We start from the raw sequence: 26,415 nt of genomic DNA on the forward strand, positions 1-26,415 counted from the left end.
AGTCTTTGCGATAGACTTCGGGTTTTCTCGCACTTGTTGTGCTTAGTCCGGCTGCACCCTTAGGCGACTTCTGCGCGGATAGTCTTCGCGATAGACATCGGATTTTTTTCGCACTTGTTGTGCTTAGTCCGGCTGCACCCTTAGGCGACTTCTGCGCGGATAGTCTTCGCGATAGACATTGGATTTTTTTCGCACTTGTTGTGCTTAGTCCGGCTGCACCCTTAGGCGACTTCTGCGCGGATAGTCTTCGCGATAGACATCAGATTTTTTTCGCACTTGTTGTGCTTAGTCCGGCTGCACCCTTAGGCGACTTCTGCGCGGATAGTCTTCGCGATAGACATCAGATTTTTTTTTCGCACTTGTTGTGCTTAGTCCGGCTGCACCCTTAGGCGACTTCTGCGCGGATAGTCTTCGCGATAGACATCAGATTTTTTTCGCACTTGTTGTGCTTAGTCCGGCTGCACCCTTAGGCGACTTCTGCGCGGATAGTCTTCGCGATAGACATCAGATTTTTTTCGCACTTGTTGTGCTTAGTCCGGCTGCACCCTTAGGCGACTTCTGCGCGGATAGTCTTCGCGATAGACATCAGATTTTTTTCGCACTTGTTGTGCTTAGTCCGGCTGCACCCTTAGGCGACTTCTGCGCGGATAGTCTTCGCGATAGACATCAGATTTTTTTCGCACTTGTTGTGCTTAGTCCGGCTGCACCCTTAGGCGACTTCTGCGCGGATAGTCTTCGTGATAGACATCAGATTTTTTTCGCACTTGTTGTGCTTAGTCCGGCTGCACCCTTAGGCGACTTCTGCGCGGATTTGTCGCACGCGAGGGTGGCTAGCGCTTAGCCTCGCGGTGACCTCGGATTGGTCGAATATCGAAGGACGTCGTCGCGGTCTGTTTTCGACGCATGTTTTTGCGGGGGATTTTTCGCACATATATTACATGGCTCCGCCTCGTTAAAAACCTCACCCCCCGGGAGGAAAAGAGTGCGGGCCGGTACAAGATTGTTTTTTGGCGAATTACAAGGGCGAAATCAGCCCCGATTAGTCAGACAAAAAATTTGCGGAGGTTGTCGATGTTCCAGGAGTGCTCGAGGTCCTCGCCGTTTGGCGTTGTGAGCCTGTAGGCGCTGGGGGATGCTTTTGTCTTGACTATGAAGGGGCCCTCCCACTTGGGCTCCAGCTTTCCCCTGGACTCCGTCCGAGCTGTTCGGACGAGTACGAGGTCCCCTTCGCTGAACTCTCTCGGGATGACTGCGTGGTCGCGCCATGCTTTGGTCTGGGCTTGGTATTTGTTTAGGGCCTGTAGGGCGAAGACCCGGTCTCCGTCAATAAGATCTTTTGAAGTTGGCTCGTCCACGTCGGGGACGGCTGACGGAACTGTACGCGGGGACCCATGCTTTATTTCTTGCTGGGAATACTGTCTTCGGTGGGCTCTTGGTGGGTGGATTGGGTGAGGGCGAGGGCCTTGCCCTTCCTTGCGGCAAGCAGTGCTGCCTTTGCAGCCTCGTCAGCCTTCGGGTTAGCTCTCTTGGGTGCCATCGCGGGTGGTTTGGTCGTAGCACGAACGGTGGGCGCCAAATGTTGGAACTTGCTCTCAGCAGCAAAGAAGCCAACAAGAGTGAACAGTGGTGACAACAGGGTTGCGTGCTCGGGGGCAATAGCTCTGTTGATCTAGCCTCTCACGGGCACTGTGCGGGGGTATTTATAGGTATCTGAGTGCCCGGCGCCTTGTGTTAAGGACGCATGTGCCCTCAGACACCTAGTTTATCCCCAGAATATTCCCATAAAGCAGGGTTACAAGCATGTCTTTACAGATTAGGCCCGTAACACAAAGGCGGCCACGCAGGGCCCGTTACAATGGGCCAGATCACACGTGGGCCTCGGAGCTGAACGAGGCCGCGCTGCGGGATAACTTCGTCGCCGGTCTTCGTCTGGTGCCGAATCGAGCGAAGGGTATCCCTGCCTGTTCTGTCTCTGTCTGACCAGCGGTTATCAGCGAAGGCCTCGAGCGAAGGGTGGCGTCTTTGCCTTTGCCCCAACAGACTGATAGATGACATTTACCCCAATCTAAATGAAAACATGTCTAACACAAGCTACATCACTTCAAGAGCAATATTGTCTACACGGAATGACTGGGTGGATATGATAAATATGAGGATGATCGATCGTTTCCAAGGGGAGCAGATGATGTACCATAGTTTTGACACCGCGGTGGATGATCCTAATAACTATTACCCATCGGAGTTTCTAAACACGCTGACTCCTAATGGATTACCCCCGCACGTTCTGAAGCTCAAAGTTGGATGCCCAATCATGTTGCTTAGGAATATAGACCCTGCTAATGGACTTTGCAATGGCACGAGGTTGGTGGTTCGTGGTTTCCAAAAAAACAGTATTGATGTTGAAATTGTCCTTGGCCAACATGCTGGAATGCGAATTTTCTTGCCTCGTATACCCCTGTGCCCCTCTGATGATGAGATGTTCCCTTTCCAGTTTAAAAGGAAGCAGTTTCCGATAAGACTAAGTTTTGCCATGACAGTTAACAAGGCCCAGGGCCAGACGATTCCTAATGTTGGTGTGTACTTGCCGGAACCAGTGTTCTCTCATGGCCAGCTTTATGTTGCTCTATCAAGGGCCACCGCTCGATCGAAAGTTAAGATACTTGCCATTCCAGTCCATGATGAGAAGAAGAATAAGGGGGTTGAAAGGAACTCAGCGATAAATGGCGCAACATACACAAAGAATATCGTTTATAAGGAGGTCCTTACACCGTAGCTGACATTGATGAATGCATGGCAATTAACAACTTGTAATGCACTTAATTATTTTGGTTTTTAGGTGAAGATGTATTTTTGCCTTTTATTTCTCTATTTTGGCTCCTTTTTAGCTTCCTATTGTTTAGTGGTCATGTGGTTGATACAAAAAAGAAAGCAGATGAGCATTGAATAGATGTTATCGGTCTCTTTTCATTATGTTTCATGTATTGTTTAGTAAATAGTCTTGGCCTTTGTACCCAAACATATTATTTAGATTGTTTTCCCTCTTGTTATTTTGTTTGTTTCAATGCAGTAATATTGATGAGCAACATCCTTTTTTGGATCTACCATTTAGCACAAGCAAACAAGATACTTGTTTGCTACTATCTCTTTTTTCTAAACTTCAAGTTACATGTTTGCTGCTATCTTTTTTTTCTAAACTCCAAGTTACATGTTTGCTGCTAAATTCTTAGACCTCTAAATTGATAGTGACTTTGTTTGTTGCTAAATTCTGGTACCTCTAAATTCAGTCATATTAATACAACGATTACACTATGACATGTTCAGATGCTTCTTTAGTTCATTCCAATTCAAGGTTATTAAAAATGATTCTGTCATAATATAAAAAGTTCCCCCAGATACCTTGTAATTGTCTAGGGCAAACCTGCTATCAGCAGGTATGTTCCCTTTGGTATATTTTCCAGTTAGTACTCCTGAAGCTAGAGGACTCCATGTAGTCAATCCAATGCCATAGGTGCTGTAAAGTGGCAAGAATTCAGACTGAACCTGCAGAAAAGCAGTGTGCTATTAGTTCTTGTAATAAAAACTACATGCACAGGGTGATCTGTTTAGAGTTTTTCTTTGAAATCATTCATGGGCAAATAGTGTTCATTATTGAACCATGGAATATCAAACAGAATACATCCACTCAAAGGACTACCAAAGACAAAAAAAACGCGGATGATTCCAGTCATGCAAAATGGCAGTGACATGCTAGAATGCTTCATCCTGGCATGCTGGTATTGATCTGCTGAACTGTGTGATTAGGTATGCAACAAACTGTATCCGAATCACCAAATACTGAAATGAAATAACATTTTTATAATGTTTAACGGCAGGCCTGTTACTATTTCGAGCTCTCGTTCTTTGAAAAAAATATGCTTGTTGGGAGATTACTTTCCCTCTTGTTATTTTGTTTGTTTCAATGCAATAATATTGATGAGCAACATCTTTTTTGGATCTACCATTTAGCGCAAGCAAACAAGATACTTGTTTGCTGCTATCTCTTTTTTCTAAACTCCAAGTTACATGTTTGCTGCTATCTTTTTTTTTTCTAAACTCTAAGTTACATGTTTGCTGCTAAATTCTGAGACCTTTAAATTGATAGAGTGACTTTGTTTGTTGCTAAATTTTGATACCTCTAAATTCAGTCATAATAATACAACAATATATTGTTCATAATATTTTAGCATTTTTATAAGGAGCAATGTTGTATCTTTGCAATAATGCCATGATATACATCCTATAAGATCAATGACATCGGGTATACTTAATCAAAATAGGATGGTGGCAGGCCTGTGTCCCTTTCCTCCGTAAGTTTATACAAGTTCACTTGTCACATCTATATGAATGAAGAACTTAAGCTAAAGTTCGTGTTTTATTTAGTTTCGTGCTATTTGACGATGTACTTTATATACTTAAAATACTTTTGTCAATAAAATTATGTTTGACACTTTCAATCTGATGGGTACAGACCAAATCACAATGGATATAGTGGTGGAGGAAGGAAATGTCGATGTTGGCAATACTGCTGAACCATCGTATGAGGTTGTGGCTAGAAGTGGTTGTTCAGCACAATTGTCAACTAAGGACACTGATGAACATGAACTGGGTAAGTGCTATTATCAATTACAAAAAAACTAAGGTCTGCATAATAAATATTTGTTTGACCCTTAATTCTTCTCTTGTGCGTCATAGCTATAGAGAGCGAGGATAGTAAGGTCAGTGTTGGTAATGCTGCAAAACCATCACACGATGTTGTGGGAGTAGGCATTGACTGTATTTTCAATCATTCTAAAGTGTCAACTGAAGCCGATCTTGGACCACAACCGGGTAGGCTCTCTTATCTACACTCCTAAATGTAAATATTGTCTTATGACTACTCCTAAAAATGCTTTTGTCAAGAGACTTATGTTTCATTCACTTCTCATACAGATGTGATACACTTGACATCTTTGGATGTTCCAAATGAATCAAGTCAAATAAGTTCTGATGTGGATATGGTAGAGCAGAACAAACAAGATGCTTTGGACACACTTATTAGAATATCACAACATAAAAAACCAAAGAAATTGAATGTAGCTCGAGTTGTCTCTGAAGGTTATTTTTTGTTCTTGCCTTATTGCATCTTATTGGTTTTCGCATATATCATTTGCTTATTAAGTATAATATTTTTCATTGTATAGATTATAAGTGCACTCCAGAAGATGTTCAGCTTATTGAATACATTAAAACATTACCGGGGAAACAAGTTGTGGTGGACATCGACAGCGCATGGTTAAATAGAAATGATATGGAATGTCTTTTTCATGGTGACATCCAATTGTCTGGCGAAGTAAGTACATATGTATGTCCATATTATATACAGTAATAAAGTATATATATTTATAATTATCATATTATACAGTATGGTATACATATTTAAAGCTAGCATGTATATTTGATCTGCTAATTGTATTCTTTTGGTGTACAGGCCCTCAGTGCATATATACACTGTATTAGAGATGAAGAGCATTTACTTCATAGAGAAGGTGGAAAGGTCTTCTTGGAGAACACATTCATTTCCAGTCTGCTTAAGCGTGATGGCGACCCTAAGATGCTCTTAAATTGTAAGGAAGACACAATTGAACAAAGGGTGGACAACTATTTACAGTCTGACATGGTTGACCTAAAACTCATCTCATTTTTAATATATGTAATATGTAATATATTGGTGCACAATACTTACAAATTAATGTTAATGTATGTTCTATGAAGGTGTTCATTCCAATGAATATAGAAAATTTTCACTGGTACCTGGCAGTTCTGAATGCAAAAAAAGTGAGGTACATGTACTCGATTCTATGGGACAACAAATAACGGATCGCCGAGACCTTTATACTACAGTGAGTAATCATTTCTTTTATATTATGATTATTTCATCATTACATTATTTGTTATCTATAAATCTTGATATGTTTTATATATACACATAGTTAAAAGGTCTAGAAAGACAGATTAAACTTGCAGCAGAACATAAAGAGCTTTACCAAGGCAAGTGGTCGAACCTTGATGTTGCATCATGGCCAGTTATAGAGAAGATCACAACACAAATGCAAACCGATGGGTAAAATTCATGTGACCACAACTCTACAAAATTGGTTGTATTTATTTTCATATATACATAGAAACTCACCTGATCTGTTAAATTTCATATTAGGGTATCTTGCGGGCTATGGATGATAAACTATATGGAATACTGGACAGGATCCTCCCTATCTGATAACGTAACTCAGGTAGAGGACGTATATTTATTTATAGGAACAATGTTTCTTTTGTTCTAATTTATATACTTGCATGATGATATAACAATGTTTAGGTTTAAGCTACCTGCAATATTATGGGACTCGAGATTAAACACAAAGAAAGGACATCAAAATCTTGACCACAATGTGGATGAAGATAGAGAGAGTTCAAGTGATGTTCAAATAATCGATACTCCATGTGAGTTATCTAAATCGTCAAATACATCACATCAGATTGAACCATATATATCTCCATATGTTCTGCCTGCTAAAGTAACATCAACAAACACGCAAGAACTGATGTTTGTATTATGCACATATATCATGGGGATAGACAACGCCAAATATTTAAAGTAAGTTAATTCTCATTTAATATAGTATATGCATGGTAAATATTCAACACATATGTTCTTGCTTTAACTATAAAAACAATTGTTCATTTAATAGGAAACATTGGATTCAGAGCACTAAACCTTATCCAATTTCTTTAAGTCTTCAAAAACTTAAAGATATATTGGATGTAAATAAGCCGATGGATACAGATTGTTTTAACATGGCTGTTCGGATGATCGCATGCAATGATGCCTTGTTCTTGTTGGAAGACAAATACCACTACATGGATCTACAGTTCTGTGTAAGTTCAAGTAATTAGTCTTTATTCATATAAGCGTGTTCATTATATAATTATTTTACTAACAAAAAGTAGTCCATAACTAAATTTGTTCGAGACCCTCGCCTTCGTGCAAAGCCAGATATCAACATGTTGGCAAAATTATTAGAATGTTGGTCTGACATGGAGTACGATGTTTCAGATTGCAAACAAGTAAGCTATACTCTTCATCATTTTTGTAATCTTGTTTTTTCTCTTACTTGAACTATTTTTTTAACTTGCAGATTCTATTGCCCTTTTCTTTCATGGGTCACTTCACCTTATATGTACTTAACATGGACACGAGAAGCATCTATATAATGGACTCCATGCCTATACCATCATGGTTTAAGGGTGATCATCCTAGCATGCATTATATACATAATATACATTATATTGCCAATAATATGAATGCTGCCATGGAATTGGCCAATCCTACATGGAAAGACGATATTTATATGTGGCGTCGTATAGTACCAACATGGGTTCCAAGAACATTAAACTGGTAATTTTTTTAACCCGAACAACTTATTAATTTTGTCTACATATATGTAACAACGTATTATTTTAATTTGTAGGGATTTATCTGGCTTTCTTGTTATCAACTTTATGCACGATTGGAATGGTATAAGGTTACCCTGCATTTGCACTGTGAGTACCCTATTTGTTCTAATACTTTGTCAATATTGTTCTTCTATAATTGATTATTAATCATGTTCTATGATATGTAATAATGAATGTGCAGAATGGGAATGACCTGAGGACCAAATTCTTAGTAGAATTATTGAAGTACAAGGACAATGAATCCAAAGACAACATTCCAGAAGAAATACAAGAAATTATTAGGCACATCAGATAGATATGATTTTATTTGTAATGATACTCAACTTATTATCCTAATTAATTTTATTGCCTTTTAGGTTCGTAGTAACGTTAGGAACATTTGCCAACATATATTTTAGTTATATGTTGCAAATATGAAGGCAGTTCAGATTTCTGTACTTTCAACGATGCATTGGTCTTTGGATGGCTCATTCAACTTGAGATGGTGATATTTGTATTGTTTAACCAATGACCTTATTTTTTGTACTAGGAATGGAACATAAAGAAATTTAAGAGTTGTCATTTTTTTCAGTTTTTCTTGCATATCTTGCATTACATATTTCTTTGTTTGTTTGATAAAATTGGTCATTCTTGGGGTTGGGGGGTTATTATCAGCCAGCACTCAGTATACAGGGTATACCTCCAGCCCACCACTGAGCACTCATGCAGTAACGGACCGTTTGGTTCAGAGCTTCCTAGGCAGCTTCATTGCCAGGCAAGGATGTCATCCCCAGGTGCCCAAAATTGGATGCCTGGAGACGCCCACAGTGCCTGTCAAAGCTGCCTGGGAGCAAAGAAAACAGGTCCTAAATGTTGTGACTTTGTGAGAAAAATATCATATATAATATTTTCTTTTGTGTTTCGAGTCTTGTATAACCTTAGACTGTTGTATTTCTTATGTTGCTGAATACAGGTTAATCAAGGTTGTTTCGAGATGCCTGCCAACACTGATTGTTCTGAAGATTTATTCCAAAGCCATGAAGGTATAATGATGTGGCCATTTTAGCATATGATTTTGCAGGATGCACAAATTTTCTTCCCTATAACCGTTGATTTATTGCTAATGTTGTCGCTTTGTGAGATCAGCAGAAATGCTTGAGAACACAGAATTTTGGTCAAAGTCAAACTACTCCCATGTGGAGCATTTGGAGTGCCATATGGAAGTTAACATGGAGCTGAATGAAGGAGAACAAATGATTGATCACGCAGAAGCTAGCCGATATGAATTGTTTAGCAACGATGAGATATACAAAGGCGGTTGTAGATGAAACTGAATTGTTGTTAACTTTTTCATTGCTCACTGAATATCAAATGTATATCTTGTAATTTACAAAAAAATGGTTATGGCTTTTGCAGATCTGCAGAACCAATCAAGAACTTCTAACTTGGACAATGAACATTTTCCAAGGGATGCATCAAACCACGCTAATGTTGAAGCAACTGGACCTCCATATGATCTCTCAAATGGTATGTACCTTCAGGGAAAAAACTATATACTCTGGTTGGAGACACAAATGAACACTCGTATGCTGTTTTCCTCTTCAGGTGTATCCTGGTGCATGTTTCTCAGGTGGTATATCCACAGAGCACTCAGATTGGAGTGAAATTAAATGGGGGAGTACAGATGAGATGCTTGGTAATGCTGGTCAGGATGATGACCATTTCACTCCGATGGGCATGTTTTGTCTTACCAATAACACATATATTCTTGATATTTCTTGCATTGAGTCCAACATGGGTGAGAGAACGGAAAGCATTCGCAATGGCAACAGTAGTTGCCTTACTATGCAGGAAGAACATTTACAGGCAGAATGTGGAGGATATCCTCATCCAGATTATATATCTGTTGATATGGTTGATGAAAGATCACTGCATGATTTGCCACATGGGTTATCACAAAACAATGAGCAGTATGAGATGGAGCAGCTCCCACAGAATATATGTGAAAGTGGTTCTATGCAGATGGTCTCTCCGGACCAATATTGTTCCTCTCCGGACCAATATTGTGATGATACATCTTTATCAGATTTTTACATGGATGTATCCTCCCCAGAGTCAATATCCTGTGAGAAGAACCAGCCTGAAGATATTTTTTTAAGAGCGAGTCTAGCACTGACTCTTCTCCAGTACCCTCTAGCAGAAATTCCACCACAGAGGATGCTGATAAATACTTAGGTCAACCATCAAAATAGTTGCTGGACTCCAAAATTGTTCCTTTCAGCAACCAACACACGTTTAAGAACATGGAATATCAAAAACCTCTGGTATTGGATAAACAATATGCATATAGAAGCAACAACTCTTCTATTCACAATTCATCAAAAGGTTGCTTCAGTAGAGATGGGGACATGACTTCTGATTTATGTGTGCTAGAGGGTAATAGGAATCCTGCTCCTGCTCACCTATGGCCTTATCAGGGGAAGTTCCATCATAATTTTAGCAACCTGTGTATGTGTCGGCGTTTCGAGACAGGGGGGTCCCTAAGCCGACGAGTGAGTGTGCTGCGTGCCCCAGCCCAGATGGGTCGAGCGCGTGGGCGAGCGCGAAGGGGGGAGAGGCGAGGTGGCCGGAGTCGAGCGTGAGAGAGGTGGAAGTCCCGCGGCCTTCGTGTTCGTCCCGCGCCCAGGTCGGGTGCGCTTGCAGTAGGGGGGTTACAAGCGTCCACGCGGGTGAGGGAAGCGAGCGGCCCCAAGAGAGCGCCTGTCCCGTCCTCGGTCCCGCGCGGCCAACCTTCCCTAAGAAGGCCCTGGTCCTCCCTTTTATAGTCGTAAGGAGAGGATCCAGGTGTACAACGGGGGGTGTAGCAGAGTGCTACGTGTCTAGCGGAGAGAGAGCTAGCGCCCTAGGTACATGCCAATGTGGCAGCCGGAGAGGTCTTGGCACCTTGCTGGCGTGATGTCGTGGCTGTCGGAGGTGCGACGGAGCCTGGCGGAGGGACAGCTGTTGGAGCGGTCGAGTCCTTGCTGACGTCGCCCTGCTTTCGTAAGAGAGCTGGGGGCCGCCGTCGTCACAGAGCTTGTGGAGCGCCATCATTGCCCATCCGGCGGAGCTGGTCGGATGGGACGCCGGTCTTGTTCTCCGTGACCCGAGTCGATTCGGGGTAGGACGATGATGGCGCTTCCTGTTGACGTGGCGGGTCTGTGCCCTAGGCAGGGTGACGTGGGGGCTCCTCCGAAGCCGAGGTTGAGTCTGTCTTCTGTTGCCGAGGCCGAGTCCGAGCCATGGGGTCGGGCGAGGCGGAGGTCGTCCGGCCGAGGCCAGGGCGGAGTCCGAGCCCTGGGGTCGGGCGAGGCGGAGTTTCGTCGTCTTGCGGGTCTTAGCCCGAGTCCGAGCCCTGGGGTCGGGCGGAGCGGAGTTCGCCGTCTTCCGGGTCTTTAGCCCGAGTCCGAGCCCTGGGGTCGGGCGGAGCGGAGTTCGCCGTCTTCCGGGTCTTAGCCCGAGTCCGAGCCCTGGGGTCGGGCGGAGCGGAGTTCGCCGTCTTCCGGGTCTTAGCCCGAGTCCGAGCCCTGGGGTCGGGCGGAGCGGAGTTCGCCGTCTTCCGGGTCTTAGCCCGAGTCCGAGCCCTGGGGTCGGGCGGAGCGGAGTTCGCCGTGGCGCCTTTGGCAAGGCCTGACTGCCTGTCAGATTCACTCTGTCGAGTGGCACCGCAGTCGGAGTGGCGCAGGCGGCGCTGTCCTTCTGTCAGACTGGTCAGTGGAGCGGTGGAGTGACGGCGGTCACTTCGGCTCTGCCGGGGGGGCGCGTGTCAGGATAAAGGTGTCAGGCCACCTTTGCGTTAAATGCTCCTGCAACTTGGTCAGTCGGTGTGGCGATTTAGTCAGGGTTGCTTCTGAGCGAAGCCAAGGCCTCGGGCGAGCCGGTGATGTGTCCGCCGTAAAAAGGGGGGCCTCGGGCGAGACGGAAGTCTCTCGAGGTCGGCTGCCCTTGGCCGAGGCTAGGCTCGGGTGAAGCGTGATCGAGTCACTCGTGTGGACTGATCCCTGACTTAATCGTACCCATCAGGCCTTTGCAGCTTTATGCTGATGGGGGTTACCAGCTGAGAATTAGGCGTCTTGAGGGTACCCCTAATTATGGTCCCCGACAGTAGCCCCCGAGCCTCGAAGGGAGTGATAGCACTCGCTTGGAGGCTTTCGTCGCACTTTTTTGCAAGGGGACCAGCCTTTCTCGGTTGCATTTTGTTCCGGTGGGTGCGCGCGAGCGCACCCGCCGGGTGTAGCCCCCGAGGCCTCGGAGGAGTGGTTACACTCCTTCGAGGTCTTAATGCCTCGCGTAATGCTTCGGCTGGTCTGGTCGTTCCCTCATGCGAACTGGTCGTAGCCCGGGTGCACGGTCGGGGCCCAAGCTCTCGGGCTGGTATGTTGACGCTGTCAACGGTTTGGCCGGAGCCGGTTTTTGCGAGAGCAGCCCCCGAGCCTCTGCACAGGGCGAGAGGACGATCAAGGACAGACTCGACTTTTTACATACGCCCCTACGTCGCCTTTCCGCAAGGAGGAGGGGGGGAGTGCGCCATGTTACCCTCGATGGGCACCGAACATGGTGTCTCCGGTGAGCTGCAAGCGGGTAATCCGAGTGGACGTCCGTGCCCCGTTCGTTGGGGGTCGGCTAGGGGCCCAGAGGCACGCCCAAAAGTACCTGCGGGTGATTTGCCGGACCCGGTCCCCTGGCGACGGGGTCCGAGGGCTCGATGCCTCCCTCCGATGGGATTCCGTTACAAGATCGTTCCCGCTGGTCTCGGAAATGTCCTAGGGTACCTCGGGAGCGCAGCCCGAGCCTCGGTTATGTATCGAACGTACCCCTGGTCATCCCTCGCTCGGTGTCTGAGGCGACTGTGAACCCTTCGGGGGCCAGCCTTCGAACCCCTGATCAGTAATGGGCGCGGAGCCCGAGTAGCCTGAGGCGGCCATGGAACCCTTCGGGGGGCTGGCCTTCGAACCCCTGACCAGTAGTGGGTGTCGGGCCCACGCGATCTGAGGCGACTGTTGAACCCTTCTGAGGGCCAGTCTTCGAACCCCTGATCAGTAGGGGGGCTCGGAGCCCGGTTCCTTCGCGGAGAAGGATCCTTTCCGGGGTATCCCCCTTTCCCGGTCCCTGTTGCAAGAGATAGAGAAAGAGGAAAAAGGAAAAGGATACGAAATCGAACGACGTGGCGTACCTCTTTTTGACGCGGTTATTACGGCGAAGGCGAAGCGTCGCGCGCTTCTCCCGCCAGAGGCGCCGCGTGTCCCGCCGCGGAGTTAATGCGACAGGGCGAGTGGTTGGCGGGGTGGCCGTTACGCGTGCGCGAGCCGTTTGAGGAACGGCTGTACCGCTTCGCGCTTTTTGAATCCCGCGTCCGGTCCAGGCGGTGTGCTGGAAACGGTTTCGCCCTGGCCTTCATATACTTGAGAGGGGGTCCGGTGACGGTTCTTCGCTCTGCTCCCTTCTTTTCCCTTTAGGTTTTCGCAACCCGGGAAACTGTAGTTGGAGAAGAGAGAAACCGCTCTCCCTGCCCCCCGCGCCGCCATCTTCTCCATTTTGGTGATGGCGGATCGAGTGACCATAATCCCCCCGCGCGATCCGTGGCCCTTCTCCACGGTGACGGCGAGTGATCTGGAGGAGCTGGTCGGCGAAGGTTTGCTCCGCCCCCTCACCGACAAGCAGCGGCCAGAGTGGATTCCTCCCGTGGGCGGAGCCGCTACGTCCCCACCGCCGGGGTATGTCGTGAGCTTCGTCTCCTTCCATGAGCGGGGATTTGGTGTGCCGACGGGCCGCTTTATGCGGGCCATCCTATTCCACTACGGGGTGGAGTTGCACAACCTCTCCCCCAACTCCATCTCGCAGGCCGCTATCTTCGTAGCGGTATGCGAAGGATACTTGGGGATCGCTCCTCATTGGGATTTGTGGACTCATCTCTTCCTCGCCGAGCCTTTCGCCTTGTCGACGGGGGAGAGGAGGATCCGTGCAGCGGTGCGGGCCGGCGGCTGCATTCTCTTGTTGAGGCAGTCGCGGGCGCTGCAGTACATTCCTGCCATTCTTGCGTCTTCGAACAAGGGGTGGCAGCGCCGGTGGTTCTACCTCCGGAATGACGGAGAGTTGCTCCCACCGTTTTCCCAGCGAGTAGTTACGGCTGCCACCGACGCCTGGCGCCACGGGACCCCGCACGAGAGGCAGAAGAATCTCGAACCCCTTCTCCAGGCCCTGAAGGAGTTGCGGGAGGGGGGACTTACCGCTGCGGGAGTGATCGCCGCTATCCACCGTCGGAGGGTGCTTCCATTGGCGGAGCGGCGGCTGCCGCTCTGGGAGATGACCCCGGAGTCTGACTGGGAGGGCTCACGAATGTCCCCTGATCCTCTCCCCTTCAACGCCCTCCAATGGCGGGTGTCGGCTGCGATGGGGAAGCCGGACCCCCACGCATACTCCCAGCTTCGGATGCGCCCCGACCAGGGGTGTGTGACTTTGGTGAGTGTTCGCTCCTTCCTTCTTCGTATATCGGGTCGCTCCGGGTCCTTATGATCGGGTTCCTTTCTCCCCTCCTTTTAGGATGTGGGGTGGCACAAACCCTCCCAGCCACGGGTCCCGGAGGACGCGGTGGACCGTGCAGCGCGGCGGGTCGCCGCGGAGGAGAAGAAGAAAAAGAAGGACGCGGAGAAGGCCCGGGCCCGCGAGCGGAGGCGGGCTCGGGACGCCTTGGAGAAGCGTCGTCGCCAGCAGGAGAGGGACGGACTCCCGAGGGAGCCGTCGCCGGAGACGCCCGACGACGATGATGACGATGATGATGATGAAGAGGATGACATGGTCGTCCGTCTCGGCCTCAGCCCCAGCTTGGGGTGTGGCCAGGAGCCGCCGAGCCAGCCCCCGAGCGGGCCGACTCCGTCAGCCCCCGAAGTCGGGGCGTCGGGCTCCCGACCCGAGGCACGGGGGCGAACCGAGAGGTCACCTGACCCCTCAACCGGAGGAGCTGAGGCAGCTCCGGTGGTCCAGGCCAAGGCGTCTGTTCCCCAGGGGCCACCGCTCGTGTCGGTGGCGCATGGGGGTGACCCTCAAGTCGTCGCGGCCGTGCCCGGGGAATCCGCTTCCCGGGCACCCCAAGCAAGGGTGGTGCCGAAGGTGCCGGCGAAGCGGACCTCGGCGGCTGTTTCGGGAGCCGGGATCCAAGAAGGCTCCCCCCAGGCGCTGTGGATCATGGCCCGAAGTGGGTGAGTATCTCGGAATGTCTTCGTCTTGGCTTCCCATTCATATGTCTCGATCGTGATCTTTCTTTCCTCCTCTCTTTTTTTATATCCAGCAAGCGAAGTCATGGCCAGACCGACCTGGCACCCCGGAAGGCCCTCAAGACGGCGCCGAACTGTGTGGCCAGCGCCATTCCACCGACCCTTTCGCGGGGTACTTCACCACCGGGGGCTCGGGCGTCGCCAATCTCTGAGGAGCGGGCTCCCGAGGCCGGCTCTTCAACCGAGGCGGCTATCGTGGTTGAGGAGGCGGCTGACGCCCACGCGGCCCTGAGTTCGCCTGTCGTGCCGGTCATGCCGGCGCCTGCCACCGCCGAGGTTGCCGCCGTCCCTGTCGAAGGGCGTCCAGTTGCCGCCAGCGTCGGGATGGCTGATGCGTCGGCGCCCAAGACTCCAGAAGAGGTGGGCGTGGACGCGCAATCCGTCCAGCCGGGCGGCAGCCTCATCACTGTGCGGCGGAGCCCCGAGGCCCGGCGCCCGTTGCTCCGATTCTGGACCCGCGAGGCCTCGGACCCCGTCTTCGTTCTCGATGATGAGCAGGAGGACCAGTCCTGGGGTGAGCTCCGCGAGTGCGCAGAGGCAACGGTGGGGTCGCTCCGGTCGTCGCTGGAGGTTTTCTGCAGAGACGTCCCCAAAATCCTCTAGGTAGCGGTTTCGGGCATACCTTTTTTCCTTCTGTGGGCGAGACACTCGTCGTGATGCCCTATTTCCTTTCCCCAGGATCTGTCGGACCGGAGCGCCGCCAAGTCGTCGCTCATCCGCCGCGAGGTTGATGTCTGGGGCTCGCTGCGATCCCTGAGGTCCTCGCTCGCCGGGGCTACCGCGCGCCTTTCTCAGCAGGATGCCAAGGTGGCGGACCTCCAGCTGCTCTGCGCCGACCTGAGAGCCGAGGCGGTTGCAGTGCGTGCGGAGACGCAACGGCAGCGATCGGAGCTCGCCCAGGTCGTCGAGGAACGGGACCGATCTCAGGGCCGGGCTGCCGAGGCCGAAAGCCGTGCCGAGACCCTTGTGGCTGACTTAGCCGCGGCCCAGGTCGCGGCCTCGGAGCATCGTGCCCGAGCCGGAGGTACGTCTTGGTCCTCCCTAGTTCTCTTTCTTGTCCGTTTCCTTTGCTTGTGCTTGAGGTATTTCTCCTGGTTGCTTGCAGAGCTTGAGTCCGCCCTTGACGAGTCCGCCAAGGCGCTTGCTGAGGCACTTGCTGGAGCTGCCGAGCAGAGGGATGCGGACCTTGCGGCCATGTCCGAGGCCGTCTCGGACTTTTATCGTGTCCTCGGCTCCGGCGACGTCCCTTCAGGAAGCTCCCCTCAGAGCCGCCTTCGAGCCTTGGGTGATCACGCGCGCGGCAGAGTCCGCGAAGCGCTACACCACGGTGTCAGGCGGGCCTTCGCCGTGCTTGCTTCCCACTACGTTGTGGACCTGGAGCGGGTTAGTGAGGGGTACTGTCTTCCTGACGAAGACGATGCTGCCCTAGCGGAGGTCCAACGGCTCGACGCGGTCGCCGCGGGTCCGAGCGCGGTGCTGGCGACCACCTGTGAGGCGGAGATCCTTCCCCCTGCGACGTTACCGGAGGCCGAGATGGACCCCACCGACGGCGGGGATGGAGCTGAGGGCGCGGCTCCTTCCCAAGGCGGCGCCTAATTCTTGTTTGAACAGTTTCTTGTTGGATGTGCGTCTCACCGCGGCTGCTGAGGCCTGAACACTTTGTCTTTCTTGCATGGAGTCGTACTCTCCTTTCTTTCCATCTGCATGTTCGTCCTGGCTTGTCAATAATAGGGTGGCTTCTCGAGTCGGGCCATTCTTCGTGGCAGGTGATGAGTGAGGTATCCCTAACCCGGAGGCACAGGAGCTCCTCGGCTCAGTCGGCCTTGCCATTTACATGTACCCGCGTTCGCTCCTCGAGACCCTGCTTCTGACATAGCCGGGAGAACGTAGCCAGGAGGACGCAAGAGGCCCCTTTTTTGATTGAAAATTTTTGACACGGAGAAGTATGCCCGATCTTGACGCAGAGGGGTTCCCCCTTTTTAGCCCCCGAGGGAGGGTCGGGCTCTGCCAAGGCGAGGCCGACCCTTCCTTGATGACCGAGGCGCAGAGGCTGTCTGACGGATCGGGCTCCGGCCCGGATATCCAGCGAGTGTTTGGCGACATCCCTCGGTATGTCGGGCATGTCCGAGGGACTCCGCGCAAGGACGTCGGCGTTTGCGCGGAGAAAGTCGACGAGCACTGCTTCCTATTTGGGGTCGAGCCCGGAACCGATCCGGATCTGCTTGGCGGTGTCGCCACTGGGGTCAAGAGGGACGGCCTTAACCGTCTCTGCTGGCTCGAAGTTGCCGGCATGGCGCTTCACGTCTGGCACCTCCTTGGAGAGGTTCTCCAGGTCGGCGATGAGGGCCTCGGACTCGGCGAGGGCCTCGGCGTACTCCACGCACTCCACGTCGCATTCGAACGCGTGTTTGTACGTGGGGCCGACGGTGATGACCCCGTTGGGGCCCGGCATCTTGAGCTTCAGGTAGGTGTAGTTGGGGACGGCCATGAACTTCGCGTAGCATGGCCTCCCTAGTACGGCGTGGTAGGTTCCTCGGAACCCGACCACCTCGAACGTCAGGGTCTCCCTTCGGAAGTTGGAGGGCGTCCCGAAGCAGACGGGGAGGTCGAGTCGCCCGAGGGGCTGGACTCGCTTCCCAGGGATGATCCCGTGGAAGGGCGTAGCGCCTGCTCGGAAGGAGGACAGATCGACGCGCAGGAGCTTGAGGGTCTCGGCGTAGATGATGTTGAGGCAGCTGCCCCCATCCATCAGGACCTTGGTGAGCCTGACATTGCCGAGAACGGGGTCGACGACGAGCGGGTATTTCCCCGGGCTCGGCACATGGTCGGGGTGGTCGGCCTGGTCGAAGGTGATGGGCTTGTCGGACCAGTCTAGGTAGACTGGCGCCGCCACCTTCACCGAGCAGACCTCCCGGCGCTCTTGCTTGCGATGCCGAGCCGAGGCGTTCGCCGCATGCCCTCCATAGATCATGAAGCAGTCACAGACCTCGGGGAACTCTCCAGCTTGGTGATCTTCGTTCTTGTCGTCGTCGCGGGCCCTGCCACCCTCGGCGGGTGACCCGGCCCTATGGAAGTGACGCCGAAGCATAACGCACTCCTCGAGGGTGTGCTTGACGGGCCCCTGATGGTAGGGGCACGGCTCCTTGAGCATCTTGTCGAAGAGGTTTGCACCTCCGGGGGGCTTCCGAGGGTTCTTGTACTCGGCGGCGGCGACAAGGTCCGCGTCAGCGGCGTCGCGTTTCGATTGCGACTTCTTCTTGCCTTTCTTCTTGGCGCCGCGCGGAGCAGACGCCTCGGGAGCCTCTTCCGATGGGCGGCCCTGGGGCTGCTTGTCCTTTCGGAAGATAGCCTCGACCGCCTCCTGGCCAGAGGCGAACTTGGTGGCGATGTCCATCAGCTCGCTCGCCCTGGTGGGGGTCTTGCGACCCAGCTTGCTCACCAGGTCGCGGCAAGTGGTGCCGGCGAGGAACGCGCCGATGACATTCGAGTCGGTGATGTTGGGCAGCTCGGTGCGCTGCTTCGAGAATCGTCGGATGTAGTCCCGGAGCGACTCCCCCGGCTGTTGCCGGCAGCTTCGAAGGTCCCAGGAATTCCCGGGGCGCACGTATGTGCCCTGGAAATTGCCAGCGAAGGCTTGGACCAAGTCGTCCTAGTTGGAGATCTGCCCCGGAGGCAGGTGCTCCAACCAGGCACGAGCAGTGTCGGAGAGGAACAGGGGGAGGTTACGGATGATGAGGTTGTCGTGGTCCGTCCCACCCAGTTGGCAGGCAAGGCGGTAGTCCGCGAGCCACAGTTCCGGTCTCGTTTCCCCCGAGTACTTCGTGATAGTAGTCGGGGGTCGGAACCGGGTCGGGAATGGCGCCCGTCGGATGGCCCGACTGAAGGCCTGCGGACCGGGTGGTTCGGGCGAGGGACTCCGATCCTCCCCGCTGTCGTAGCGCCCCCCACGCCTGGGGTGGTAGCCTCGGCGCACCCTTTCGTCGAGGTGGGCACGACGGTCGCGTCGATGGTGCTCGTTGCCGAGGTGGCCCGGGGCCGCAGGCGCGGTGTTGCGCGTGCGCCCGGTGTAGACCGAGGCTTCCCGCATGAATCGGGAAGTTGCGGCGTGAGGTTCCGAGGGATATCCCTGCCTTCGGGAGGCAGTGCTCTCGGCCCGTCGGGCCGCAGCGCCTTCCAGGAGATTCTTGAGCTCTCCCTGGATTCGCCGACCCTCGGTGGTTGATGACTCCGGCATCGCGCGGAGGAGCATCGCTGCGGCTGCCAGGTTCTGACCAACCCCGCTGGATGCGGGCGGCGGCCTGACCCTGACATCGTTGGCGACGCGGTGCTGGAGACCTTGGGGCAGGTGACGTATTTCTCCGGGCAGGGGTTGGCCCGCCCATACCTGCCCGACGTCCCGACGGATCGGCTCAAGCGCTCCTGTTCCCTCGTTGAGCCCGGCCTGCGCCTCGCGGACTTGCTCGAGTTGCGGGTCGTAACCCCCCGCCGGAGCGGGGACCACAGCTAGCTTCCGTGGGATGTCGGCGCGAGGCACCGGCCTAGGAAGATCACTGTCCTCCGGCATGCCGAGATGGTTGCCTTTGGAGGGATCCCCTAGCTCGATGTGGAAACATTCGCGGCTTGGGCCGCAGCTCTCGTCGCCAAGGCTGCGGCTTCCGTCGGAACAGTCGGATAGACAGTAGTCACATGCGGTCATGAAGTCCCGCATGGCACTGGGGTTGCCAAGTCCGGAGAAATCCCAACAAACGCTGGGATCGTCATCTTCCTCGGACCCAGAGGGCCCGTAGGTCGAGACGTCCGCCAGCCGGTCCCAAGGCGACCGCATACGAAACCCCAGTGGGGTTGCACTCGCCTCAATGAGAGCGCCCGCCAAAGCGAGGTCGTTTGGCGGGTTGAGGCCGAGTCGAAATGACGTAAGATGGGAGTTAGTCGGTACCTTTTGGTCGACAAGGAGCGACGTAGTCACATCGGGGACTGGTTGCACCGTCGTCTCAGGTACGAGGGCGACGTCCTGCAGGCTTTCCGCGAGCGCGCCGGCGTCGTCTTCTTGCTCGGGGTCAGCGTGTCGCGGGGGACGGCGCTTGCCTTCGTCTTGAACGCGAGGTCGACGTCCGGCGTGCCTTCCGTCGGGGCGTCGGGGGCGTCGATTCGCTCGACGACCAACGAAGCGCGGCCTCCCGCTCTTCCTTGATGGCCCCGCCTCCTCCTCCGTTGGCGGGGGAGAGAACGGAGCGAGCTCGAATGTTGCTCTTCCACCACGCGGGGAAGATGTCGTCGATTCCGCCGCCGGCGGGCGGGTTGTCGGCCGCCATTGTCGTCGTCGCGCGGCGGTGGAAGAAGTATCATGCCGTAGCTGCCGTCGAAGGACATGAACTCAAGAGTCCCGAAACGAAGCACCGCCCCGGGCCGGAGAGGTTGCTGGAGACTGCCCATCTGGAGCTTGACAGGGAGTTGTTCGTCAGCACGCAGCGTGCCCCTACCTGGCGCGCCAACTGTCGGCGTTTCGAGACAGGGGGGTCCCTAAGCCGACGAGTGAGTGTGCTGCGTGCCCCAGCCCAGATGGGTCGAGCGCGTGGGCGAGCGCGAAGGGGGGAGAGGCGAGGTGGCCGGAGTCGAGTGTGAGAGAGGTGGAAGTCCCGCGGCCTTCGTGTTCGTCCCGCGCCCAGGTCGGGTGCGCTTGCAGTAGGGGGGTTACAAGCGTCCACGCGGGTGAGGGAAGCGAGCGGCCCCAAGAGAGCGTCTGTCCCGTCCTCGGTCCCGCGCGGCCAACCTTCCCTAAGAAGGCCCTGGTCCTCCCTTTTATAGTCGTAAGGAGAGGATCCAGGTGTACAACGGGGGGTGTAGCAGAGTGCTACGTGTCTAGCGGAGAGAGAGCTAGCGCCCTAGGTACATGCCAATGTGGCAGCCGGAGAGGTCTTGGCACCTTGCTGGCGTGATGTCGTGGCTGTCGGAGGTGCGACGGAGCCTGGCGGAGGGACAGCTGTTGGAGCGGTCGAGTCCTTGCTGACGTCGCCCTGCTTTCGTAAGAGAGCTGGGGGCCGCCGTCGTCACAGAGCTTGTGGAGCGCCATCATTGCCCATCCGGCGGAGCTGGCCGGATGGGACGCCGGTCTTGTTCTCCGTGACCCGAGTCGATTCGGGGTAGGACGATGATGGCGCTTCCTGTAGACGTGGCGGGTCTGTGCCCTAGGCAGGGTGACGTGGGGGCTCCTCCGAAGCCGAGGTTGAGTCTGTCTTCTGTTGCCGAGGCCGAGTCCGAGCCATGGGGTCGGGCGAGGCGGAGGTCGTCCGGCCGAGGCCAGGGCGGAGTCCGAGCCCTGGGGTCGGGCGAGGCGGAGTTTCGTCGTCTTGCGGGTCTTAGCCCGAGTCCGAGCCCTGGGGTCGGGCGGAGCGGAGTTCGCGTCTTCCGGGTCTTTAGCCCGAGTCCGAGCCCTGGGGTCGGGCGGAGCGGAGTTCGCCGTCTTCCGGGTCTTAGCCCGAGTCCGAGCCCTGGGGTCGGGCGGAGCGGAGTTCGCCGTCTTCCGGGTCTTAGCCCGAGTCCGAGCCCTGGGGTCGGGCGGAGCGGAGTTCGTCGTCTTCCGGGTCTTAGCCCGAGTCCGAGCCCTGGGGTCGGGCGGAGCGGAGTTCGCCGTCTTCCGGGTCTTAGCCCGAGTCCGAGCCCTGGGGTCGGGCGGAGCGGAGTTCGCCGTCTTCCGGGTCTTAGCCTGTGTCCGAGCCCTGGGGTCGGGCGGAGCGGAGTTCGCCGTGGCGCCTTTGGCAAGGCCTGACTGCCTGTCAGACTCACTCTGTCGAGTGGCACCGCAGTCGGAGTGGCGCAGGCGGCGCTGTCCTTCTGTCAGACTGGTCAGTGGAGCGGTGGAGTGACAGCGGTCACTTCGGCTCTGCCGAGGGGGCGCGTGTCAGGATAAAGGTGTCAGGCCACCTTTGCGTTAAATGCTCCTGCAACTTGGTCAGTCGGTGTGGCGATTTAGTCAGGGTTGCTTCTGAGCGAAGCCAAGGCCTCGGGCGAGCCGGTGATGTGTCCGCCGTAAAAAGGGGGGCCTCGGGCGAGACGGAAGTCTCTCGAGGTCGGCTGCCCTTGGCCGAGGCTAGGCTCGGGTGAAGCGTGATCGAGTCACTCGTGTGGACTGATCCCTGGCTTAATCGTACCCATCAGGCCTTTGCAGCTTTATGCTGATGGGGGTTACCAGCTGAGAATTAGGCGTCTTGAGGGTACCCCTAATTATGGTCCCCGACAGTATGGTAATTCCATCATTCCTGCATTTGGTGGTACGAGATACAAACCACACGATGAAAGAACCACTCTGCGCCTTGCATTGCAGGTCATATAGTTCTCTAGGCTGTTGCTTGCTTATTTTTCCATGCTTATTACTTTGTTTAGCATCGTCGTACTATATTTCCTTAGTCCTGTGCCCCTGTTTCTGAGTGGTGATATATAATGTTTGACCCTTTCATAAATTGTGTTTCATGTTTTAGTTTAGGTTACTAGATGTAGGAAAGGGGATATCTTGATTTTTAAGTCATTTTTACTAATTCGACTCACTCCTAGAGTTAGTTGGCTCGGTCAAGTCTTACCTTTTCAAACTGTGGAAGTGATCACTGCTCTTGATAGCTTGACCTGTCAAACTGTCTACTGGTATAAATCAACAATCTGAGTTAATGTTTCATGAGCTCACAATTGCAAAAAGACTCTTTTTAACACCGATCAAAACCGTATTTCATTACCAAAGTAACGAAATTACAGAGTTCAACAAGTGCTATCTTTCTTTTTTCTTCTTCAGCACATTTGACATATTTGGTGATTGGCAGGATATTCACAGCCAAATTCTGAGGCTAATCCACCTGATGGGGTTTTAGCGGTTCCTTTATTGAGGCATCAGGTTACCTTGCAACTCATGTTGTGTTATTTTATGATGAAAAATAGTATTACCACTCCTTTGTTAACGGTTAATACTTCGGACAGAAAATTTCCTTGTCATGGATGGTGAAAAAGGTCGTTATCGTCATCTCTGTGTGCCTCTACTTGCTTTGGTGCACAATTATTGGAGTCTAATTCAAACTGCACATGCGAAATTCTATCGATGCACTACTTTTTAGTGATGAATTAAAAAAAAGGTAAACTTGAGCAATGAATCTCTGTTGTGGGTTTTTTTCCTTGGTCACCTTGGGAAGTTGAGTTCAGACGAACATTGTTCTTGTTCCTACGAGAACACGATTGCTTACTTGCAAAATCATGCGTGGATGTTGGAGGATTAGTCAGTAGTTCATCAGCAAGTAATTTAATTCGTAACGTTTATTTAGTACAGGACAGGTGGGGTGTTGTTACTAGCATGGGAAGGGAACCTTTTTATATAATCTAGCCTGCAACGAACAAGAATCGCTCTAGCTTAGATCCCCAATTATTTTGGAACACGATTAAATAGGGTTTTCTCCATGTCCTTTGCGGATGATACTATCTCCTATCATAGTTTAAGACTGTATGCTCTGGCTTGTCAACAAAAATAAGGCTACATTTGAGGTTCACTTAGTCTGCAAACTAGCGCGTGATCCCTCATGGCCGAAAGCCTGAAAGTGTGACAAAGACAATACCTGCTTCAAAACATTTTCGGTTCATGTCAGGGGTTCACATGGTTTCTACTTCGGGGGCGTCTATGGATCACACAAGCCATGTGAAAACTGTAGTGACTAGATGTTCGCCTTGTTGGGAATTTTGTGTTCATGTGTTCCGTATTATTTTATGCAGGCACTGGAATTAACAAGCTGGATTACCTTGCAACGATGGATTTGGACCCCGACTCTCCTACATACTCCCAGGTGATCCACAGGCTCCCAGTCACCCACATCGGCGATGAGCTGCATCACTCTGGCTGGAACTCGTGCAGCTCCTGCCATGGTGATCCATCAGCAAAGCGTCACTTCCTGATCCTTCCTTCATTGTTGTGAGTATAGAATAAGTGGACATGGTCTGAATCAATTGAATGAATCGGCTGCTGACCTCAGGACTGAGAATATGTGGTGTGGCTTCAATGGTTATTTGCAGGTCAGGACGTTAGTATGTTGTTGACACAGCGACAGACCCGAGAGGGCACCATCCTTGCATAACGTGTTTGAGTCTAAGGACATTGCTGAGAAGACTGGGATTGGCTTTCCTCACACGTCTCATTGCCTTGCATCTGGTGACATTATGATTTCTTGCCTTGGGGACAAGGAGGGGAATACAACTGGCAATGGCTAATATTATTCACTGAACAACCTTCGGTCAACAGGAGTGCTTGCTCGTGTGTCCTAAGGCCTAGATATCATTCTCCATGTTCGAGGAGGCCAGAATTCATCTCTTTGTGGAATCCTGCTTTCCTCTGCATGCACATTATTGTTTCACAGGACAATGCTACAGTTACACTCTTGTCTAATTTGCACGTATCATTTTTTGCAGCTTGGTGCTGGGACCTCACTGCCAGGATTAGTAGCTGCAAAGGTTGGGGCAGATGTAACACTAACAGACATTGCGCAGAATGCAGAAGTGAGTTCCAATCCATCTTTGGAATCCTTATCGTCTTTGGAATCCTTATCGTTTGATCCTTGTCAGAGTTTTTCAGTTTGGTTGATTTCCTTCTTGTTTTTACTGACTGTAGGTACTGAACAACATCAGAAGCATATGTGCTCTCAATGACGCCAATTGTACTGTATGGTTTTGATTTCACGTACAGAGCTGACTGCCTGCTTCTTCCCTGGGATTGTGTTCATCATCCTCACTGTGCTTAACTCCATTCTGTGGGGCAAGAAGAGCACTGGAGCTCTACCCATCTCACTGTTCTTCACCCTCCTGGCCCTGTGGTTCTGCATCTCTGTGCCACTCACACTTATTGGAGGCTTGCTAGGCACACGTGCTGCAAGCATCGACTACCCTGTCCGAACCAACCAGATCCCACGAGAGATTCCTGAGCGCAAGTTCCCCTCATGGTTGCTTGTGCTCGGTGCGGGAACATTGCCATTTGGTACTCTCTTCATTGAGCTCTTCTTCATCCTTTCCAGCATTTGGTTGGGAAGGTTCTACTACGTCTTTGGCTTCCTGTTCATTGTCCTCTTCCTGCTGGTCATAGTCTGTGGTGAGGTTTCTCTGGTCCTGACCTACATGCACCTTTGCGTGGAGGACTGGAAATGGTGGTGGAAGGCCTTCTTTGCTTCTTGCTCTGTCGCATTCTATGTGTTCCTCTACTCTATTAACTACCTGGTGTTCGATCTCAGGAGCCTGAGCGGACCAGTTTCTGCCACACTCTACCTTGGCTATTCCCTGATCATGGCCCTTGCAATCTTGCTCTCCACTGGCGCCATTGGTTTCCTGCTCTCCTTCTACTTCGTGCACTACCTCTTCTCGTTTGTGAAGATTGATTAGAGGTGTGCCCCGCTGCCTCTTTCTGCAATAGAGTCATCTGATCATGGTAATAGTTACCCTCCTAGAAATACTACACAATAAATCAAATGGAAAAAATGGATACATGGCAACGCCCATGGCTTTTGGTCATGATTAATTCAATCATTTAGCTCAGCACAGTCACTCAAGTTGAAACTTAATTCTTAGGAATGATTGTAAGTTCTTCAGCTATGTTTATTGCACTTTGTAATACCATTCAGTTTTGCTTGCTCTGGGCATTTGTGAGCAGCCTTTGGTTTTGGAACACTTGAGATCTATTCAATATGAAAATGAAGCTATTCATTTACAGTTCGTTACTATTCTGGGAAGGTTATATTGTAACATGGTTGCCACATTAGCTGCGATGCTCGTTGTTCGTTAATAGTAACACCAATACGGCTGATTCTTTTACGAAGTGAAATCTTGCTGACTATTTAGTCAATTGATATACATGCTACTGAAATAGTCCGAGCACGCCTGCAGTGGACCGAAAGCCATCCGTTTGGACTGTCATCGTAAGGGTGTTCTTTTAATTAAAAGAAACTCATGGGGAGCATCGTCGTTCGAATAGCCTATGCATGCAAGAAAAAACAGAAAATGTTAGCAGATATGTACTCTTTTGTGACATCTGTAAAGAACATGTTGGTTTCCTGAAAAAAGGTGCAGAATGTCCTTTTCTTGATGTATTCGAAAAAATGAGCTAAATGCATAACTTTACACAACTTAACTTCTTTAAATTTCTTTGTTGAGATCCCCGTTTACCCTTCTTTTGCGAGATTTTTTTTATTTTGATGCTGAAACCTTACAGGTTAAGTAAATGATCCAGGTTTTTGAACTTCTTGCCATTTTTGTGTTGTTACTGGCTTACTGCACAGCATTCGTTTCCTGCTCAGCAATGAAGAGGGGGAATAAATTGTCAAGTAAACTGGTACCAGAAGTTGAGAACCACAAAAGGCGACAGAAACGCAACGGATAAAAATATGTTTTCTAAATAGCAATAACCAAATGCGCCTGTAGCTCATAAATTGCAGAAGGTCGTAGGTCGTAGGTTCGACCCCTACCTGGCGCGATATTCTTTTTTCCCGTTTTTTTTTTTTTGTTTTTATTTCTTTGGTGCTAAATTATGTATAAACTAGGTAGGTGCCTGTGCGATGCCACGGAACATAAATTGTGAACCTCTAATGGA

At 51.5% G+C, this 26,415-nt stretch overlaps 3 protein-coding genes and 1 long non-coding RNA gene across 4 annotated transcripts; all 4 read left to right on the forward strand.

Moving 5' to 3' along the window:
* Nucleotides 1-6,024: 6,024 nt before the first annotated feature.
* On the forward strand, nucleotides 6,025-6,440 carry LOC109940775 (uncharacterized). Its single transcript, XR_002263463.1, has 3 exons — nucleotides 6,025-6,139; nucleotides 6,233-6,308; nucleotides 6,392-6,440. It is a non-coding gene; the product is annotated as an uncharacterized lncRNA (long non-coding RNA).
* Nucleotides 6,441-7,302: 862 nt separating this feature from the next.
* On the forward strand, nucleotides 7,303-7,884 carry LOC109940730 (uncharacterized). The gene is made up of 3 exons (XM_020540768.2): nucleotides 7,303-7,471; nucleotides 7,545-7,617; nucleotides 7,712-7,884. The coding sequence occupies exons 1-3, from the start codon at nucleotides 7,335-7,337 to the stop codon at nucleotides 7,823-7,825; spliced, it is 324 nt and encodes a 107-aa protein (XP_020396357.1). The 5' UTR covers nucleotides 7,303-7,334; the 3' UTR covers nucleotides 7,826-7,884.
* A 1,028-nt stretch (nucleotides 7,885-8,912) lies between these two features.
* LOC109941204 (uncharacterized) lies at nucleotides 8,913-9,990 on the forward strand. Its single transcript, XM_020541734.2, has 2 exons — nucleotides 8,913-9,036; nucleotides 9,140-9,990. Exons 1-2 carry the CDS (start codon nucleotides 8,913-8,915, stop codon nucleotides 9,742-9,744), a joined length of 729 nt encoding a protein of 242 aa, XP_020397323.1. The 3' UTR covers nucleotides 9,745-9,990.
* Nucleotides 9,991-23,596: 13,606 nt separating this feature from the next.
* On the forward strand, nucleotides 23,597-25,546 carry LOC103634335 (transmembrane 9 superfamily member 12). Its single transcript, XM_020541735.1, has 4 exons — nucleotides 23,597-23,757; nucleotides 23,859-23,866; nucleotides 24,252-24,293; nucleotides 24,526-25,546. Exons 1-4 carry the CDS (start codon nucleotides 23,597-23,599, stop codon nucleotides 25,209-25,211), a joined length of 897 nt encoding a protein of 298 aa, XP_020397324.1. The 3' UTR covers nucleotides 25,212-25,546.
* Nucleotides 25,547-26,415: the final 869 nt, after the last annotated feature.

Source organism: Zea mays, chromosome 7 (assembly GCF_902167145.1).
Source record: "Zea mays cultivar B73 chromosome 7, Zm-B73-REFERENCE-NAM-5.0, whole genome shotgun sequence".
In the NCBI taxonomy this organism is placed as follows: Eukaryota; Viridiplantae; Streptophyta; class Magnoliopsida; order Poales; family Poaceae; genus Zea; species Zea mays.